This window comes from Gobio gobio, assembly GCF_949357685.1.
Source record: "Gobio gobio genome assembly, chromosome: 6".
Lineage (NCBI taxonomy): Eukaryota > Metazoa > Chordata > Actinopteri > Cypriniformes > Gobionidae > Gobio > Gobio gobio.
The window spans coordinates 46,919,462-46,941,343 of NC_137102.1; the positions used below are offsets into that span (position 1 = coordinate 46,919,462).

At 38.0% G+C, this 21,882-nt stretch overlaps 1 protein-coding gene across 1 annotated transcript; it reads left to right on the forward strand.

Annotated features, from left to right (window-relative positions):
• Positions 1 to 585: 585 nt before the first annotated feature.
• LOC307127593 (neuropilin-1a-like) lies at positions 586 to 17,167 on the forward strand. Its single transcript, XM_079818929.1, has 6 exons — positions 586 to 621; positions 12,274 to 12,420; positions 12,551 to 12,888; positions 13,120 to 13,216; positions 15,067 to 15,111; positions 15,932 to 17,167. The coding sequence occupies exons 1-6, from the start codon at positions 606 to 608 to the stop codon at positions 16,198 to 16,200; spliced, it is 912 nt and encodes a 303-aa protein (XP_079675055.1). The 5' UTR covers positions 586 to 605; the 3' UTR covers positions 16,201 to 17,167.
• Positions 17,168 to 21,882: the final 4,715 nt, after the last annotated feature.

Consider the following 21,882-nt stretch of genomic DNA (forward strand, 5'->3'; position numbering starts at 1 on the left):
GGTGGAGCTGATCTCATGATCATTGTCTAACAGAGACACAAAGAATAGCATACGCTATTCACAACAAACTGCCAACTAATGTAACACACATGAACAACTGAATGGCTACAGTCACAAATCAAGACAAATTCTAAGGCAGACCTGCCATTAAATTTCAAAATCTATGATTGTTGGTGGGAGTTGGAAGATCAGAGGGCCCCTGATTTCTCAACTCACCACTAATAACAGAAACATAATTAAAATGGATAAATTTGAAGTGAGACCGCTTCAATCAATTACAAAAATTTACAATTCAACTCTGTCATCGACTGTGACTTAGCCAGATCCATACACACTCTCTCACAGACACACACACCACACACACACACACACACACACACACACACACACACACACACTCTCTCTCACAGACAAAAACACACTCTGACATTCTAAAAAACACTCACACAAAACCATTGATTGGTTTACACCGACCTCTTGCTCCATTTCTGAAACTTATTTTGATTTTAATTTTCTGGAACTTATTTTGATTTTAACTCTTTAGCTTCGACTTTGATAGCACTTTCTGCAATTTGTTTCCTGCAGTAGCAGAGCCATTTCTGGACATGGAAGCAGTACCTGGTGAGACAATTCTCAAGTTAATGTAATTTATGTGTATTTAGCATAACTATTAACTGATGGTTGTTGTAGACCCAATTTCGAAGGATATTGGAACATAATCTTTGGGGTTTTCCATGTTGAGCACACAACAAAATCTCTACTGCCCTCAAGTGTTGTGCTGCAGAATTACATGCAATAATCTGCAGCTGTTGAACTACTGATTTTAAGCATAAATGTATAACTATTTGACAGCTCTAATAATTATATATATATATATATATATATATATGTATGTATATATATGCATATATGTATGTGTGTGCACTGTATATCATTATTATGTGTATTTGAATACACACACATACATGTATATGCATGTATTTAAAAATATTTGCATGTATATACTGTGTATATTTACAGGTCCTTCTCAAAAAATTAGCATATTGTGATAAAGTTCATTATTTTCCATAATGTAATGATACAAATTAAACTTTAATATATTTTAGATTCATTGCACACCAACTGAAATATTTCAGGTCTTTTATTGTTTTAATACTGGTGATTTTGGCATACAGCTCATGAAAACACTCAAAAAATTAGCATATTATGAAAAGGTTCTCTAAACGAGCTACTAACCTAATCATCTGAATCAAAATTACACCTGCAAAAGATTCCTGAGGCTTTTAAAAACTCCAAGCCTGGTTCATTACTCAAAACCGCAATCATGGGTAAGACTGCCTTCCTGACTGCTGTCCAGAAGGCCATCATTGACACCCTCAAGCAAGAGGGTAAGACACAGAAAGAAATTTCTGTCAAGCCACTTTTGAACCAGAAACAGCGGCAGAAGCGCCTGACCTGGGCTACAGAGAAGCAGCAGTGGACTGTTGCTCAGTGGTCCAAAGTACTTTTTTCGGATGAAAGCAAATTTTGCATGTCATTCGGAAATCAAGGTGTCAGAGTCTGGAGGAAGACTGGGGAGAAGGGAATGCCAAAATGCCTGAAGTCCAGTGTCAAGTACCCACAGTCAGTGATGGTCTGGGGTGCCATGTCAGCTGCTGGTGTTGGTCCACTGTGTTTTATCAAGGGCAGGGTCAATGCAGCTATAGCTATCAGGAGATTTTGGAGCACTTCATGCTTCCATCTGCTGAAAAGCTTTATGGAGATGATTTCATTTTTCAGCACGACCTGGCACCTGCTCACAGTGCCAAAACCACTGGTAAATGGTTTACTGACCATGGTATTACTGTGCTCAATTGGCCTGCCAACTCTCCTGACCTGAACCCCATAGAGAATCTGTGGGATATTGTGAAGAGAAAGTTGAGAGACGCAAGACCCAACACTCTGGATGAGCTTAAAGGGTTAGTTCACCCAAAAATGAAAATATGTCATTAATTACTCACCCTCATGTCGTTCGACACCCGTAAGACATTCGTTCATCTTCGGAACACAAATGAAGATATTTTTGTTGAAAGCTGATGCTGAGAAAGGCTTCTGACAGGCCTCCATAGGGATTCAGGACATTTGCACTCAAATAAAAGGCACTAAAAACGTTGTTACAAAGTCCATCTCACTACAGTGGCTCTACAATAATGTTATGAAGCGACGACAATAGTTTTTGAGCGAAAAACAAATAAAAATAACGACTTTATTCTACAAGTTCTGTCTTTCTCTGCCGTGAACTCACGAAGCACCAAGACGCATGCGTGAGAATATGACGTAGGGCCGGCGTTCGGGAATCCATGAAATCCACACTTTAGTCCCATTTTGAGCTCTACGCCGAGACCTAAAGCACGATCAATGTAGAATTCAACAGCTTAGATACTGCGCGTCTTCCTCTGCTCGTTGTAAACACATCTCCTCCTCGCTTCTGGGTCACGTGTCCGAACGCCGGTTTGCGTCATATTCTCGCGCATGCGTCTTGGTGCTTCGTGAGTTCACGGCAGAGGAAGACAGAACTTGTAGAATAAAGTCGTTATTTTGATTTTTTTTTCGCTCAAAAACTATTGTCGTCGCTTCATAACATTATTGTAGAGCCACTGTAGTGAGATGGACTTTGTAACAACGTTTTTAGTGCCTTTTATGGGTCTTGTGAGTGCAAATGTCCAGAATCCCTATGGAGGCCTGTCTGAAGCCTTTCTCAGCATCAGCTTTCAACCAACTGTGTTGTGATTCGACCACAGCTTAGCGCACGTGCCAGCGGTTCCTGTGTTGTGATTCGACAGCAGCTTAGCGCACGTTGGAAAGGTCACGCCTCTTAACGGAGAGATGTATGCGTTCAATAATCTCTACAGCGTCCCTGGGAAAGCCAAGGTGGGAAAGGTGATTTGACTCCTGGGGCCCGTTCTTCGTACCTCGCTAACTCAGTTAGCTGGATTTGATTGTTGACGATTTGGCATGATCTTGGATTGTTTGGTTCTTCGAAGCTCATCCTGGACTTGCTGTCATAGTAACAGGTCCATAAGCTTAAACCTGCTCATGAGCAGGCTTATTTCATGTAAACAGGATTAGATTGCATCTTGAGGTGATACTTAAAATCTGTCCCAGCCACTGCTACTTTATTACAAGAGTTCTTTACTGAACCAGGGGCAATAATAATAATTTTAAATAATAATAATATAAAAATGTTATATTGTATGAGAATGTGTATATAATATTATAATGTTGTATAATAATATAGACACAGCCACTTGATTGAGCGATTTTATTTGTGATGGAATAATTACTTTATAATTTTATTGGAGGTTTACACACATGTTGTACAGTTAATCTGAGCCGTGCATTAATTTAAGTGATGACAGATATTATGGGATGGCTTGATGCAGCGCAAGAGATGCAGATAATTTGATCTTGACCCTTAAGAAACTTTAATACTGTCACGTTACAAATCTGCTCCAAATTAAATTAAAAATGAAATTACAACATTGAAATAAAAATGTAAAGGGTGTACAAATACTGTATAAAATCGTGAATATAAATAATTGGTAATCATGTTAAAAAAACAAAAAACATTTATCATTTATCTATAATAACTTTTATGTTGGTGTGGTGGTTTGGCTGTTTCCTTATAAAGGTCCAGAAATTCGTGGGGTTTTTATTGTATAATTTGTCAAGTTTTTTGCCAGGTGGCTTTTTTAATTATATGATGACATTACGTTGCTGTCTCGACGCCAGCCAATCGCTGCATTGCTGATCGTGGTTTCGAGTATCGATGCATCTGCCCTCTTCAGGGAACACAAGAACGCGCTGTGATCTTAGATCATTTAATCCAGATATTTTAATCCAATCCGCAAATTCGTTTGAAGAACCAAATTAGCCAGAGATCAGTTATCACGATTAAAAGATCTGGGATCTGTCAAATCATCTCAGATGTAATAAGCAACGTACGAAGAACGGGCCCCTCTTCGTACGTCGCTAACTCAGTTAGCTGGATTTGATTGTTGACAATTTGACATGATCTCGGATTGTTTGGTTCTTCGAAGCTCATCCTGGACTTGCTGTCATAGTAACAGGTCCGTAAGCTTAAACCTGCTCATGAGCAGGCTTATTTCATGTAAACAGGATTAGATTGCATCTTGAGGTGATACTTAAAATCTGTCCCAGCCACTGCTACTTTATTACAAGAGTTCTTTACTGAACCAGGGGCAATAATAATAATTTTAAATAATAATAATAATAATATAAAAATGTTATATTGTATATGTATATGAGAATGTATTTAATATTATAATGTTGTATAATAATATAGACACAGCCACTTGATTGAGCGATTTATTTGTGATGGAATAATTACTTTATAATTTTATTGGAGGTTTACACACGTTGTACAGTTACTCTGAGCCGTGCATTAATTTAAGTGATGACAGATATTATGGGATGGCTTGATGCAGCGCAAGAGATGCAGAGAATTTGATCTTGACCCTTAAGAAACTTTAATACTGTCACGTTACAAATCTGCTCCAAATTGAATTAAAAATTAAATTACAACATTGAAATAAAAATGTAAAGGGTGTACAAATACTGTATAAAATCGTGAATATAATTAATTGGTAATCATGTTAAAAAAACAAAAATCATTTATCATTTATCTATAATAACTTTTATGTTGGTGTGGTGGTTTGGCTGTTTCCTTATAAAGGTCCAGAAATTCGTGGGGTTTTTATTGTATAATTTGTCAAGTTTTTTTGCCAGGTGGCTTTTTTAATTATATTATGTCATTACGTTGCTGTCTTGACGCCAGCCTATCGCTGCATTGCTGATCGTGGTTTCGAGTATCGATGCATCTGCCCTCTTCAGGGAACACAAGAACGCGCAGTGATCTGTGATCATTTAATCCAGATATTTTAATCCAATCCACAAATTCGTCTGAAGAACCAAATTAGCCAGAGATCAGTTATCACGATTAAAAGATCTGGGATCTGTCAAATCATCTTAGATGTATTAAGCGAGGTACGAAGAACGGGCCCCTGGATGAAAATAACAGCGTCTCGATGACATGTCGATAAACACACTCAACGCAACAGTTCCTTTTCTCCACGCGACCGCCCGCTTCTCCACGTGGGACAGCAACAAGACCGCGCCCCCTTTTTCCTTTTCGTGTATTCTTTGCAAGCCTGTAGTACTCCAGTCAGAAATTGAAGCTTTCGCGCCTCGATCGCCCCCCGGTGGCCGGTCCCAGTATAGCTCCTAAACCCCGCCTCCCCATGTATTTGAGTGGGCGCGAGACACACTAAACAATTTAATTACACTTCAAATAATTGTTTCCTAAAGATGGTTTCTGTCATTTTAGGCAGTTGTTATTACAATAATTTCATTTCAAGTGTTCGTTTTTTTTTAAATAAGTTTAGTTTTAGTGAGTTATTTGATGCTATAAAAACGGGGGGTGTGACGTCATGATTGACAGCTGAGATTGACGGCTTCTCTGAGTGAACTTGTCACTGAGGCACTAACGGACTTTTTTCTGGATTTTTGGGAGGAGATTGGATCTTTAGCTTTAATTTCTACACTTCCATAACTGTTTATTTCACACCAACATAATTAATTGTTCTGCATCTGCGAGAGTGTGGGCGGGCTTTTGATAATCGCGCCTCTACTTCCTGTTCTCTACTGCGCAACTCCGGTCCCGAGATCGCTACTGCGCAGACTCGGTCCCAAGATGTCAGCGCCGTGAGCGGGCCTATGAAAGCTTCAACTTTGGGAAGGCGGGGCCAAGATGGCGTCGTGAGAAGACGGTTTTGATGTAGCTCTTAAAAACTTTGCTCAAATCCCGGTTTAACTTAGAACTGTTCATGTTCAGAACTGATTTGAAGGTGCCATTTTATTTATGAGTTAAATAGTCGCACTTTATCAGTTGTTTTTCTTTTTTGTACAGTTTAGTTAAGCTTTGCAGACGCACACTTTTTACTAACTAGTAGCTAGTCATAATCCACGTGCTTTTGCTACAATTGCTGTGCTGACTTGCAAATATGGAAGAAAAAGAAGAAACTCATCTTGCTATGCACAGTTATGCAAGGAGAATGCTAAACAATGAAATGGATGCAGTTGCTGGACAGTCTGGTGGTTTCGTGCCTCTACCCGATACTCCTGAACCTAACCCTGCCAAAAAAAGCAAACCGAGTTCTGATAGTCCGGCGGTGAGTGATACTATGCTAATGAGATTCATGCAGAGAATGGAGGCCATGCACGAAGAGACTTTGCGCCGAATTCAAGGAGTTGAAAAGACGGTAATTGAGAACTCGAACTCTATTAAACAGATAATAAATTCTCTCGAATTCCACAGTGAACAGGTGAAGTGTTTGAACGAAAAAACTGACGAAATGGAGAAGAAAATCGGAAAATTGGAGAAAGAAAATGTCGAACTTCGTGACAGATGTAACGACTTGGATGCTTACAAGAGGAGGTGGAATTTGCGTGTCGCTGGTATCCCAGAGAAATCAGGAGAGAACGTAAAGCAGATTATCATCGACGTCTTTAGCCAGGTTTCCCCAAGCATCGCTGCTGATCTGCACAGCGGAATTGACATCGCTCATCGGCTGGGGCCTCGCTCTGCTGCGGAAAAATCCTCCCGTCGCATAATAGTCCTGTTCTCATCGCGCTCCCAGCGGGACAAAGTTTGGAAAGACGCCAAAACCTCCGACTTACTCAGGGAGAAGAAGATTAAGGTCTTCGAGGACCTTTCGCAAAAAGACAAGGATGCAAGGACTCTTCTATGGCCGACTGTAGAGAAAGCGAGAAAGGAAGGGAAGAGGGCTGGCTTTCATGGTCCCTTTGCAGTAATTGAGGGTAAAAGAATGACCGCTAAAGATGTTGCCAACAGACCTATTTAAAACACTAGTAATGTATAATCATAACCAACTGTTTCTTTCAGTGTTTAGTGAGCTATCTGCTTAGGATTTCTGTTACATTGCTGTATTTTTTCCCCCTTCTCTCTTAAAGAAAGGGGAAAAGAGGGATGAATGCTTATCGATAACTCTAGGAATTATTTGCCCTAATGATATTAAACATATTTACGTCATAACGGTACTAACAACTAGCCTCCCTCACTGTTATCCTTATTGAAAAGCTGTGATTTCATTAGTTGAATTTATTATTATTATTTTATTTTTTAATTTGGGCTTTGAAATGGTTCCTACGTGAAAGCAGAAATTTAAATAGCTCTGTTTTCTGAACTTAAATTTGAGCACTTTAGTACCGGGTGAGCATTTTTGTGGTTGTATTTGCTCCTTTTGAGGAAAGTGCGTTGAACGGGTGTACTCTTTTGGTTCACTCAGTTACTTTGTTTTAGTGTTCTTTTTTTCTTTCTCTTTGCTTTTATACCGTTCGTTGTTCATGTCATTGTCATTAATATCTTTTAACGCCAGGGGGCTCAGGGATAGTGTTAAACGAAAAGCTCTTTTTCTGTTCGCCAAAAAACACAAGTCAGATTTCTGTTTCCTTCAGGAATGTCATTCTACTAAAGACGATTACAAATGGTGGAAATCTCAGTGGGGTAACGATATTTGGAGTTCACATGGCACTGAACACTCTGCTGGAGTAAGCATTTTGAGAAATACATTTAATGGGGATATATTAGGATCAGATTCAGATAGTTTGGGTCACTTTCATTTATTAGTGATTTCACTTAACCAACAAACAGTAATTCTGGGAAATATATATGGGTACAACACTTCTCGGGATAATAACATTTTCTTTGAAATGTTAGATGAGAAACTCACATATTGGTCAAATAAATTCCCTAATGCATTTTTCATACTAGGAGGAGATTTTAATGTATCAATTAATAATTCTTTGGATAGATATCCTCCAAAGAGGACCGCATGTTTTAGCCATGCACTGTTAGGGCTAATAGATAAATTTGAATTGGTGGACATTTGGCGAGACAGATACCCTAACAATTTAGAATTTACCTGGTCCAACAAAAATGGATCAAGGCAATCTCGAATTGATTATTGGCTCATTTCAAAATGTATGTCCAATTTTGATCTAAATGTTGGCATTCAATGTACCCCTTTGACTGACCACAAAACTATTTTTATTAATACCCCTTTAACGGCAGATTGTGTACCAGGCCACAGCAAAGCTTCTTTGTGGAAACTTAACAGTTCGCTATTAGAATTACCAGATGTAAAGGAAAAAATTAAAGAATTAATTGCTAACTATTGGAAAGTAGCCACAATTCAAAATTCCTTTTGTGCCAATTGGGAGCTTCTAAAATTTGAGATTGGTGTTTATTTAAGGAAAGTTGGAACAACATTAGCCAAAAAAAGAAGAGTTCTTGAGGACAGCCTGATCATGAAATTATCTCAAGCCCGTAACTTTAATTGTATGTCTTTGGAGGAAAAATCTGAAATTGCAGTTTTGCAAACTAAATTAGATGATTTATACTTATCGAAGGCTAGGGGTGCTTATATAAGATCTTGAAAAAGATGGCTTGAAGAAGGAGAACTTAATTCTGCATATTTCTTTAAGCTTGAAAAAAGGAATTTTACTCTCTCAACAATTGAGCAGTTATGTGTTGATGGAAAAATTGTGAAAGATCCGAAGGATATAGCGAATTTTAGTGCCAACTTTTATAAAAATCTATATAGTTCAATATGTTCAGAGCAGATAACAAATTTGTTTCTAGATTCAGTTAGTTATATTAAAGTTATCTCTGAAAGTGACAGAATGTGTTGTGATGACGTTATTACTTATGGGGAAGTACAAAGTGCAATTAAGAGCTTGAAAAACAATAAATCCCCAGGATGTGATGGGCTTACAGCGGAGCTGTACAAATTATTTGCTGATGAACTTGCTCCTTTTCTAACTAATGTTTTTAAAGAGAGTATTGATAAAGAAGCTTTACCTCCTACATTAACGCAGGGTGTCATCACACTAATTCCTAAACCAAAGAAAGATCTTACCAATTTGGACAATTGGCGACCCATCACACTCCTTAACAATGATTATAAAATCTTTGCCATAATATTTGCCAATAGACTTAAAGAATGTTTGGACAGCGTTATAGATGAGACTCAATCTGGATTTATGAGGGACCGACACATAACAAATAACATTAGATTAGTTTTAGATTTATTTGATTATGCTGATTTGGTGGAACATAATAGTTATATTCTTTTCCTGGATTTTTATAAAGCTTTTGATTCAGTAGAACATCATTTTATTTTTAAATCATTGCAAAAATTTGGTTTTGGTGAATATTTTTGTAAGGCTATAAGAACTTTGTATTACAACTGTAATAGTACAATCAAATTAAAATATGGTACTTCTCCGAGGTTTAACTTGTCACGTGGTATCAGACAGGGATGTCCAATATCCCCTTATTTGTTTTTACTAGTTTCCCAGATATTTTGTTCTTATATTTCTAATAATGGTCTTCGTGGTATCTCTATTGCTGACAAACAAATACTCATCAGTCAGTTGGCTGATGATACCACACTTTTCTTGCACGATGCCAACCAAGTTCCGTTAGCACTAGAGTATATCCAGCAATTCTCCAAAGCGTCAGGCTTATTTTTGAACCTTTCAAAATGCGAATTGATGTCCATCAAAGAGTGTAATTTGTCAGAAATTTGTAATATTCAAATTAAAGATCAGGTTTCATATTTAGGTGTTGTTATAACAAAGAATGAATTAGAAAGATGCCCATTAAATTTTAATTCACTAATTGAAAGTACACAAAAGAAACTTAATATGTGGCTCCAACGAGATCTGTCGTTAAAGGGCAGAATTTTACTAGCCAAAGCTGAGGGCTTGTCCAGGTTAACATACGCTGCTCTTTCTTTGAGTGTCGACACTGCCATTCTAAGAAAAATTGATACATTGCTCCTCAACTTTGTTTGGAAGAATAAAACTCATTTTGTTCGAAAATCTGTACTTATGAACACTGTTGAGAAGGGGGGGTTTAAACTTTCTTGATTTTACCACTTTAAACAACACCTTCAAAATAAATTGGATAAAGAATTGTATTAATAAGCCCTCTTCTATCTGGAATCTGATCCCTAATTTTATTTTCTCCAAACTAGGTGGTTTAAAATTTTTATTAACCTGTAATTATAACATAATTAAAATCCCGATCAAATTATCCCTTTTTCATAGGCAAATGTTATTAGCGTGGTCCCTCATTTTTAAACACAATTTTACACCTCACTCATATATAATTTGGAATAATAAGAACCTACTGTATAAACATAAATCTCTTTTCTTTGATAGTTGGTTTAAAAATGGTATTATTTTTGTATCTCAACTTTTTAATCAAAATGGTTCAATCTGTAATTATTCTGAGTTCTTAGTAAAGCATGGGATTCCTGTTACTCCAAAAGAGTTTGCAATTGTTGCTGATGCAGTGCCACAAGGAGTTCTTATGCTTTATAAAGGATTTTCTTTTTCATCCTCTTATCACTCGGTGGATCTGTGCAAAACATTTGTTGGTAAACAGTGCCTTTCTACATCTAAATCAAAAAACAATAAGAAAATTAGAGTCTTGTTTCAGGAGGAGATTGTTTCTGTGCCTTATGTCATTTCTTACTGGAATGGTTTTGTAAATAATATTCCCTGGAAAAAAGTTTGGACATTGCCTCACAAATATTTGATAACCAACAAAATGAGAGAAATTAACTTTAAGTTAATTCATAGGTTTTATCCAGATAAGTGCTATCTCAAAAGACTTAAAAATTACATTAATACCCTCTGTTCTTTCTGTTTAGAGAAACCTGAATCTACTTTACATTTATTTTGGAATTGCTCTCACACAGTGACATTTTGGTGTGATGTGTGTGACTTTATCAAAGGCTATGTTAATCCAAATTTTGAATTTACTTATAAAAATGTAATTTTTGGTTTTCATGAAGGTGAAGAGAAAAATTATATTTATTTTATAAATCTTATTTTTCTGTTAGCCAAATATCACATTCATAAATGTAAATTTTCTAACTGTAAACCTAGTTTTTTAAGATTTAAACTTGAGGTGAAAATGTATTTTGAATCTATTGAGTTTTCTAAAAACGTAAAAGCTACGAGAACAATGGCTGTGTTTAAGGACTTGAAGATTAATCTTGACTGAAGTACCTTGGTGTATTATTCCTTTATTGTGGTATGACAATGATGAAAATTGTTGTTATTGTTCCTTTATGCATTTAATAAAAAAAAAAAAAAAAAAAAAAAAAAAAAAAAAAAAGCTTCAACTTTGGTCAGCGGAAGTCAATGAAGTCGCGTCGTCCATACATTTTTTACGGTCTATGATTCTTTGTGGGCGGAGGTTAGTCTGTTCTACTGTTCTGTTGACGTCATTTATGTAGGAAGTACCAGGATGTAGTCCAAGCCAGCCGTTCGCTGGCTTTAAAAGGGAACTTCTGTTAAATAAAATATCTCGCTTGGCATTGAACTTTGAGCTTTATAATTTTACAGGTATTATTTATGCTCTAACAGCAACATTACACACTAACTAAAGTTTGAACAATGGGATCATGCGGAATGGGACCTTTAAAAATGAAAAATGCAGAATGTTTCCTGTGATGGGTAGGGATAGTGTAGGTGAATAGAATGTACAGTTTGTACAGTATAAAAAACATTACGCCTATGGAATGTCCTCACTTGGATAGCAAAACAAACCTGTGTGTGTGTGTGTGTGTGTGTGTGTGTGTGTGTGTGTGTGTGTGTGTGTGTGTGTGTGTGTGTGCGCGCGCGCGCGCGCGTGTGTGTGAGTGTCTTATTCAATACTTCATTCAAGATATATCCTCTTAAAACAAGTTTCAACATTTTGCTTCTCAATTATTAAGGTACCCAACATAAAACATCAACACTACAGAAAACATTGGATGTGAAAATTTCATGGTTCCTAAAAACTACCTTTCTATACAAGATCATGAGATTTACTGCAGTCATAGTCTTGGAAGAATGTGATATCTAGATGCAGGCACTGCAGTTTTTTGGTGATTTAGCAGATTTTACTAGAGGAACTATTGCCACTTCACTCCCCGCTGGGGTTTATGATAACCTTTGAATACCAGCCCGAAGCTTTGACTAATAAGATACTGCCGGTCCAAAAAGCACAGTGGGTGTTCAGTACCGTACTGTTTTGACTAAATTACCAAAACAGCTTAATGTGGGTAGAGTGGAAAGCAATATCAGTACGAAGGACTTTAAGGTTGATTCAGTGTTTTTTGTGTTCCTGTTTAGCGTACATCTGGTTTGCCTGTGACTTTGGCTGGGCTGATAACCCCTCCTTCTGTGGGTGGAGTCAAGACGGTGGCGAAGGAGTCGAATGGCACATAAACAACAACAGCAAACACGCTGATCACAAACTGCCTAATCTGGACCACACAGGTAAGAGATATCTTAAATTTAGATGAATCATTTCTTAAATGCAAACAATTTTGATAAAATGCTTATTTGTTGCGATTGCAGGAATAAGGAGTAATTGAATAATCAGATATACTACTCTCCTCTGTTTCAGGAATGCCGCACAACTTCATTTACGCAGCTTCTAACAGAAATGCACAGATTGAGATTGAAAGAAAGGCTAATATGGAAACAGATGAAGAGCTGGAGAGAAAAGGAAGGGTAGCAAGGCTAGCCAGTTTGCCAGTCACAGCCCCAGATTCAGACCTGTGCATGTCTTTCTGGTACCACTTCACGGAGAAACACACGGGAACTCTGAACATCATACAGAAGATAGAGCGAGAAGAGGAGGAGGAGGACTCTGAGCTTCTGATCCGCTCTGTGAGCGGCCAGTTGAAAAGCAGATGGAGGGAAGGAAGAGTTGTGATTCCCAGTGCCGACACACCTTATCAGGTACCGATGCATTTACATTTATGCATTTGGCAGACGCTTTTATCCAAAGCAACTTACATTGCATTCAAGGTACACATTTTACATTTTGTCAGTTCTTGCTTTCCCTGGGAATCAAACCCATGACCTTGGCGTTGCTAGCGCCATGCTCTACTGTTTGAGCTATAGGAAAGCCGAAAGTTGAAAACATCATTACAACATAATACTAACATTCTTCTTGTGTTTGCGTGGTAGGTAATCATCGAGGCCCAAGTAGATCCTACAGAATCTGGTTTTATCTCACTGGATGATATAAAGATACTGGCTGAAGTGAATCCCGAGGAGTGCAAGGGTATGTTAAGCCACGCCTCTTATGTTTAAGTCCTTCCCTTTTGCCTTCAGCCTGATCACCCACTTTTTAGCAACATTAAAGATAGGCCATCATCTACTCAAATTCATGGTCTTCCAAACCTGTATACATTTATTTCTTGTGCTGAACAAAAAAGAACATTTAAAGAATGTTTGTAACCAAACAGTTTCGGTTCCCACTGTCTTTCATTGTATTTTTGTACATTTAATGGGAACCAAACCTGTTTGTCTACCAATATATTCTTTTATGTTCCACAGAGGAAAGAAAGTTATACAGGTTTGTAATGGCATGAGGGTGAGTAAACCCCTTTTGAGTGAACTATCTCTTCAAAGAAAGGAAACCGACGCCAACCAACTAGTAGCGACGAAAGCAAACTGCAGAGTTGGTTCACATCGGCAGCGTCTGGGTCCAAAGTTGCCCTGACACACCAAGCCGACGATCGACATACGACGGCCAAGTAGCACGTACATTCTGCGCCTGCGTAAGAGTAAATAGCTTTCTGTACCAGCTGGTGGCAGTAGTCTGTTTTCGTTATTCAAAGCAGGAAACCGGAAGAGCTACCCTGTATACCCTATATAAACCAAGGGGGTAATCCTACACCCGGAAAGCGTACCTTCCATAGGGGCAGCCATTGCTAACAGGGGCAGTCATGGCCTAATGGTTAGAGAGTCGGCAGCAATATGGCTGCCCACTGCTCCGTGTGTGTGTTCACTACTGTGTGTGTGCACTTGGATGGGTTAAATGCAGAGCACAAATTCCAAGTATGGGTCACCATACTTGGCCACACGTCACTTCACTTTATAACCAAGCCATCACCTGCTGTTAGCATTCCATTGATTCCCATTCATTTTGGCGTCACTTTGACAGCGAATAACTTTACATCTGAGGCGTTAAAAGACTCCATTTGTCCATTGTTTATTTCTAAAGAAACACGGCAATGTATAAAAGGCACCATTACCTTGTATCTTACGCTATCGCCCTGTAGAAGCTGTTTTTGTAAAAATAGGCTAACGATTGCGTCATAACCACGCAACTCTGTCGCGCAGTAGAAAAATTACTGTATATACCCGTACCCGTATAGATAGGATGCTTTAACTTAAAATGGCGTACAGGTGTTAAATTTTAAAATAAATAAATACTATGCAAAATGACAAAATAATTAATCAGAATACTTACCAAAAGTTGCCCCTGCTCACACTCTCCGTCTCTGCAAGATTCGGTGATTCAAATTTCACTTTGCAAAACTACTAGAAGACTTACAACTGTCAGACAGGTTGCTCACGTCACATCTGCGTCGTCAAGCTCAGTCTGAGGCTGCACAGTACGCTCGGCCATCAGGAAGTGAGTGCTTCTACTTGACTTCACTTTTCTGCGTTGAAGTCTATGGGGTCGCTGTGTCCATTTCTTTTACTGTCTATGATTTAAACAAAGCACCTCATAATCTCGCTCACCAGACGGTCACTTCTGTTTTTGTTTTTTCTCGTGCACTGGCTTGCTAGCAGAACAGCCAATCAGAACGATCAGATGGCCTGACTGACCGACAAGCGCCGACGCCGATTCAACATGTCGAATCAGCTGAAAAATAGCTGATGGTGCCCACACCGAGAAAACTTAGTTGGCCGACCGTCGGCTTGGTGTGTTCCAGGCTTTAGTCCAGATGTATTTTTTTTTTTCATTGGAATTTTACGAAAAATTCTAATTAAGCGTTCTTACCCTTGAACAAACAGATCAGCTCCGAGATGAATCACATCTTTTTAACATTTATGTTGAAAATATCTCTGAGGATTCTGAATGAGAATTCATCTCCTTGACTGAGTGTGTTTGTGTTTCAGACCCAGAGAATACAGAAGGTGATGAAGATGAAGTCAATGAGATCGGTAAGATCCACATTTTATTAGAAAAGCATTATAAATGATAAAACCCAATTTCATGATTTTAATTTTTCATTACATGACTTTCTACATTGCAAAAAATATTTTCTTAATCAGTACTTTTGTCTTATTTTCGATTAAAAATATGTTGAGATACATGTACTTGACAAACAAAATTGTGTAAGATATGATTAAGATATTTTTTACTGAAACATATTTAAACCTTAATTGCTAATAGCATAAAACAAATAATAATTCAAGATATATTCTCTGAAAACAAGTTGAAATATAGCTTCTCAATGACATGATCTTGTTTCAAGGATGCTTGCATATTTTTGCTGGAAACAAGACAAAAATACTAATAAATCAAGATTTTTTTTTTTTGGTAACATGTTACTACGTGTAACTATAGTAACAACAGTTTTGGTAACATGTAACTATAGTAACAACAGCAAATTATGCATAATTACAAGTAACCCAGACCCTAACCGTAACTCTACAGTTAGTACATGTAGTTAATTATTATTACTCAGTACTTTGAGTAAGTACAATGTAACTACGTTACCTTAAAATTAAGTGTAACATTTTTTGGCAGTTTTGAAATCGCCCTGGCTTTCTGCAATCAAATATTTTGGTATAATGATTGCTAAACTATATAATTCCAGTCCTACTTGATGGTCCTGAATCACCATTATTTTGTCACAAGGACCAGCTGACTGTAAATGATCTCTTATATAATATATTTGAGCTTGTTTACTAGGCAGGTTTTGCTCAGACTCTCACAATCTTTCTGCTTTGGTCTGTCTCTGTCTGTCTCTCCCTATAGAGAACTGTGAGGGGTCTGACAACACCCTGTGGAGTTTTGGACGCGGCTCCATGCTGAAGAGTTTAGACCCCATCTTGATCACCATCATCGTGATGAGCGCCGTGGGAGTCCTGCTGGGCGCCGTGTGCGGGGTGCTGTTCTACTGCGCCTGCGCTCACACGACAAACAGGAACCTCTCCGCTCTGGAGAGCTACAACTTTGAGCTGGTGGACGGAGTCAAACTAAAGAAAGAAAAACTTAGTGCACAGAAATCTTACACAGAGGCATGAGGAATGCTGGACGAACCCAGGAAACATTTGCCGGACAATGTTTGAGGAACGTTTTTAGAACGCTGTTGCGACGTTACTCAAGGTCGAGACTGAGCGTTTTTCTCAGGACTGGCCGCAGGACGAGGGACTGGCCTCTAGAGGGCACCTTGTATAGATTGTACAGCCAGACGATGATTGTCTACTTGTTTGTACATTTGTTGCTGGTGATGAGACCAAGACAAAACTATGTATCCTCTCACACAGTTGGATATGTTTTTTCTACAAACCCCTTTTTCAGAGCTGTACACAACTGGGTTTTCAGTGTTTATTGTGCTCGTTTATGTTTGGAGATGTGTTCAGTTGGTAACTCACACTTCATTCCAATGGTGCCTTTAAATGTGTTTTTGTTGCCTTTTCACACATGGATTCCTGCCCTTAGACAGACAGTAATTTGCTCTTGAGCACAAACTGTTCACAGACATAGGTCAGGGGTCAATGTTTAAATACATAATAATACATGCTGCAGGGATGACGTGTTTTCATAGGCCAAAAAATGTCCTGAAGTCAACTGTTGTGTCCGAAATCAAATACTTTTCTATGGTATGTGAAAATCAGTACGCCAACAGAGCAGTATGTCTGAATTCATTGAGGCATAACCTACTACTTCCGACCAGATTCTAAAGTGTGCATTCAATGTACACTTTACTAACAACTGCTGCTAGGTCACGTGACAGTGACAACATGGCGGATGTAATGTCCGAATTTCATTCATACTACCCACACTGATACTATATAGAACATACTTTTTTAATGGTCGAAAAGTAAATTCAAATGTAGTACCTACTCATTCAGACAGTACGCGATTTCCGGCACAGCTAATGTTTCTTTTTAATGGGTTTTTGGTTAAATGCTTGAAATGAGGTCTGCGGTCAACACAAGCTCAAGATGTTGCTACATTTTATTCTACGACATAAAGTTGGCGCTTGCTAAAAAATGGCTAATTGTTGGCATGGCATGTTGTCGGTTGACGTGCTCTTGCAAACTATTCTATAAATTTCATACATTTCAGGGGAAATGTTTTTAAATTAAGTCTGAAAGAGTTGTCAAGCTTAGTGGTGGTGACATTTAAAGGAATAGTTCACCCAAACAAAGATATTTTGAAGAATGTCGGTAACCAGACAGTTGATGGCACCCATTGACTTCCATAGTATTTTTTTTTTCCCCTACTATGTAAGTCAAGGGAAAGTCAAGTCATTTAAAATAGAAAATGTAAAAAATCGTAGCTTCATCGGAATGGTCCGAAACTTGGTGACTTTATTGGTACTTGGTATATGAACACCCAAAAAAATTGGGGACAGGATTTGAAAAGTCTTCGTAAAAAAATTGTCACACTCAGGACCAGTGTTGGGAATAACGGCGTTATAGATAAACGGCGTTACTAACGGAATTACTTTTTTCAGTAACGAGTAATCAAACGAATTACTGTTTCTTCCGTTACAACGCCGTTAGCGTTACTGAGGAAAAAAATGCGGCGTTACTATAATTGAGCTCATTGAAGCGGTTTTCATCCGAACAGGCTCTCTGTCAGTCGGACCTGCAACGAGTGTGTGTGTGTGTGTGTGTGTGTGTGTGTGTGTGTGTGTGTGTGTGTGTGTGTGTGTGTGTGTGTGTGTGTGTGTGTGTGTGTGTGTGTGTGTGTGTGTGTGTGTGTGTGTGTGTGTGTGCGCGCCAGCCATGCGTGTTGGGGGTTGGGTGGTACACATAGCTGATGATGATTGGTGGAGGTTGAGGTTGATAGGTTGAGTTCACACACACACCTATGACGCACACGCATATGCACAGTCAGCGATGGCAGTCCAACGACTTCAAAGGTAGCTTTCGCAAACTGAAAGTATAAACGCTACTTTTCCCTTGTTGAGGTGAAAGGTAAGAATGTTTATGTAACGTGCAGCTTATGCCCAGGAAGAAAGAGTCTCTCCCCGTCGGTGGCCAGTAATTCTAATCTAATGAAGCCTCACATCATCCCAGCCACAACATTAGTGGCTAAAAACCCAGGTGATAACGTGAGCTCCACTACCAGAGGAGTAGTAAAGAAGTACTGATACTATTTACACAATATTTACACTATAGTAGGTCTAATGATAATATTTACAATAATATATTGAATTTGATAGGTGTCTCTCACATTGTCCCACAGCAACATTACAATAGTGTACATTAATGTGCTTTTTAATGTGTGTTTTATAATAATAATTTATTCTATTTAGTGTCCAATTCATTCATTTAACATATTTAATATTGGGGGCATCCAAGTTATTTGACATATTTGAACATTTGAAGAAAAAAAAAGTAACACATTAGTTACTTTCCCTGGTAATTAGTTACTTTTATAATGATGTAACTCAGTTACTAACTCAGATACTATTTGTAAGAAGTAACTAGTAACTATAACTAATTACTTTTTTAAAGTAACGTGCCCAACACTGCTCAGGACCTTCGGGTCAAAAATGACCCCCATTGGAAATTAATGGGAAATTAGTTTTTTTGTGCATACAATCTACAAATCAGCCAGGATGCAGAAAAAAGGACTCAACAGTGAAGGGGTGAATCTCTAAAACATCAAGAGTGCAAAACAGACAAACAAACTCACACACACACACACACGCAAACACAATTACCTTTTGGAATGGCACGTGTTAATTTGTGTGTGCGTGTGTTTTTGTGTGTATAAGTGTGTGTGTTTGTGTGAGTTTTTTGTCTGTTTTGCACTCTTGATGTTTTAGAGATTCACCCCTTCACTGTTGAGTGCTTTTTTCTGCATCCTGGCTGATTTGTAGATTGTATGCACAAAAAAGCTAATTTCCCATTAATTTCCTATGGGGGTCATTTTTGACCCGAAGGTCCTGAGTGTGACTATTCTTTTTTACGACCACTTAGACTTAGACATACAAAGTACCAATAAAGTCACCAAGGTTCGGACCATTCCGATGAAGCTACGATTTTTAAATTTTTTTTATAAAACGCAAGATCCACTATAGTGGTAAAAATGTGCTATTGTGTGATAAAAATGCTCAATGTGTCCACCGGATGGCACCGATCTCATTAAAAAAATTGCTTTCATGAGGCCTAGGCTTGACTCTAAAATGAAATACAGCTTTAATTAAAAAAAAAAAAATATATATATATATATATATATATATATATATATATATATATATATATATATATATATATATATACATATATAATATATATATATATACATATATATATATATATATATATATATATATATATATATATATATATATATATATATATATATATATATATATATATACACATTTTTTTTTTATTTTTTTTATTAAAGCTGTATTTCATTTTAGAGTCAAGCCTAGGCCTCATGAAAGCAATTTTTTAAATGAGATCGGTGCCATCCGGTGGACACATTGAGCATTTTTATCACATATTTTTATCATATATATATATGTAAGAGCCACTTAAGGACTAGTTCATCTGAAATAATAATTTAGTTTAAAAACAGTACAAAAATATATATATATATTTCATGAAAATTCATAAGAAATGTATTGGTTTAAAATGCATAATTTAGTAATGTTTAGATCTGATAACATTTCAGTATTTTGAGCTTCCAGTCAGATAGCACTACGTCATAGCATTGGATGTATAGTTCGTTTTTAGTTTGAAGTTAGAGACGTTGGAAGCAACACAGTTTTTTGACCGTGCGTACCATGTCTATGTACAATTTAATTTTTTTGGAAGTAAACATTTAAAAAGAAGACTTTGTTTTGCTCGTGTTTCAAATACTGGTTGCAGTTAGACTGGCTTCAAAATGTGGTACAGAAGAATTAAAAGCAACTAACGTTAGGTGCCACAACATTAGTCAAAAAACTCGCTAATACGAAGCTACGCTGGATTACCTGGATAACGAAGAGGACGTGGCTAGATTGTTGCTGGTTGAGGAAGCAGCGGATCGGACTTTAACTATAACCAACTTCAGACGAGCTGCCGGGTCTGTACGCACCAGTGAGCCGCGACGGACCGAAACGAGCACGCAGTTTCGCCGCTGCTTATCGAGCTTTTCTATGCCCCGCTAGCTTACGGCTAGTGAGAAGTGACGCTGTGCGCTGAAGTGGCATTCTCAAAGATAAGGTAACGAAAAATACTTCTTACCTGTGTGGATTGTCAAGGAAAAACGTGTTTTGGACGCACGAAGATAATGAGTGAGTTTGGAAGAGAACGAAAATATATAAATTTCTCCCTGCAAAACGTATGCTGATAGAAAGCTCTGATCCAGTCAATGCGGAGTTATGGCGATCTTTAAGAAGTTGTTTTGCACTCGGTTTATTAAGAAAAGTACTTTTGAAGAAAGTGCTTGAAACGTTTGCATACAATTAGAGCATTAACTCTGCAGTTTGTAAGATGGCTGAGGAAGATGAACATAGATGTATCAAAGACACTATGGAACAGAGAAGGTCACATAAGCTGACAGAGAAGGCATTAGAAGAGAGATTGCAGAGGTGCATTGCACAGAGAAGAAGAACATTAGGAACTCTGACAAGTAAAAGAAATGAGTTAGAGACAATGATGAGTGATGCTCAAAATTTACAAGCGGTGAAATTTGTGATGGAAAATGATTTTGCAACATCATTAGAGGAGTTTAACCGTCTCAACAACGAAGTTGCAAATCTGTTGACTGAAGATGAAAAAAGCCATGATCAAAAGAACTGGTTCGAACCTAAAATGGCAACTATTAGAGGATTTATGAAAACGACAAAAACATGGATTGCAGCTGAGCAGGAACCCACAATGCCAGTGGAAAGGGTACTGCGAGAAGAAAATAATGTGGATGAGTATCTGCAAGAAACTGTTAAACCAAATGACAGCGTTTCACAGGTGGGGGTCGGCGATGTTAGCCATGCCAGCTCACATGGATCACGAGTAAGTCGCACCTCAGCTGCGTCACGAATATCATCAACAAGAGTTAGACAGGAAGCGGAACATGCAGCCCTGCTCGAACGTGCTACAGCGCTAAAGAAAATGCCACAGCTTGAGTTTGAAGCAGCTAGAATCAAAGCTGAAAAAGAAGAATTAGAGTTGGAAACTGCGTTAGCTGAAAGTAAAGCAAAAATAAGGGTGCTTAAAGAATATGAAAGATCTGAAGATGGTTTTAGTAGCTATGCAGCAGAGCAAAAGCCGCAAGGTGGTCACATCAAGGAAAGAACAAGCATTGTGTCTCCTCAACAAGCTAACACGAACACTCATGTTCAACCACAATCACGGTACTCCCAAATACAACAATCTCAACCGATCTCCAATTATGTGTCTAATGCACAACCTAACAGAGGTGGAGACATGCTAGCAGTTATGCAAAAACAGAATGTAATCACTGAGCTACTTGTAAAACAACAGCAGCTATCTCATCTACCAACAAAGGACATTCCTGTGTTCAAAGGTGATGCGCTACAATACAAATCTTTCATGAGGGCGTTTGAGCATGCAATAGAGCAGAAAACCAGCAATGATCAAGACAAATTGTACTTCTTGGAACAGTTTACGGCCGGTGAACCTCAAGAGCTTGTTCGCAGTTGTGCTCATATGACACCTAACAAAGGCTACTGCGAGGCGAAACAACTACTTCATAAGCACTATGGGGATGAGTTACGGATTGCCAGTGCATAC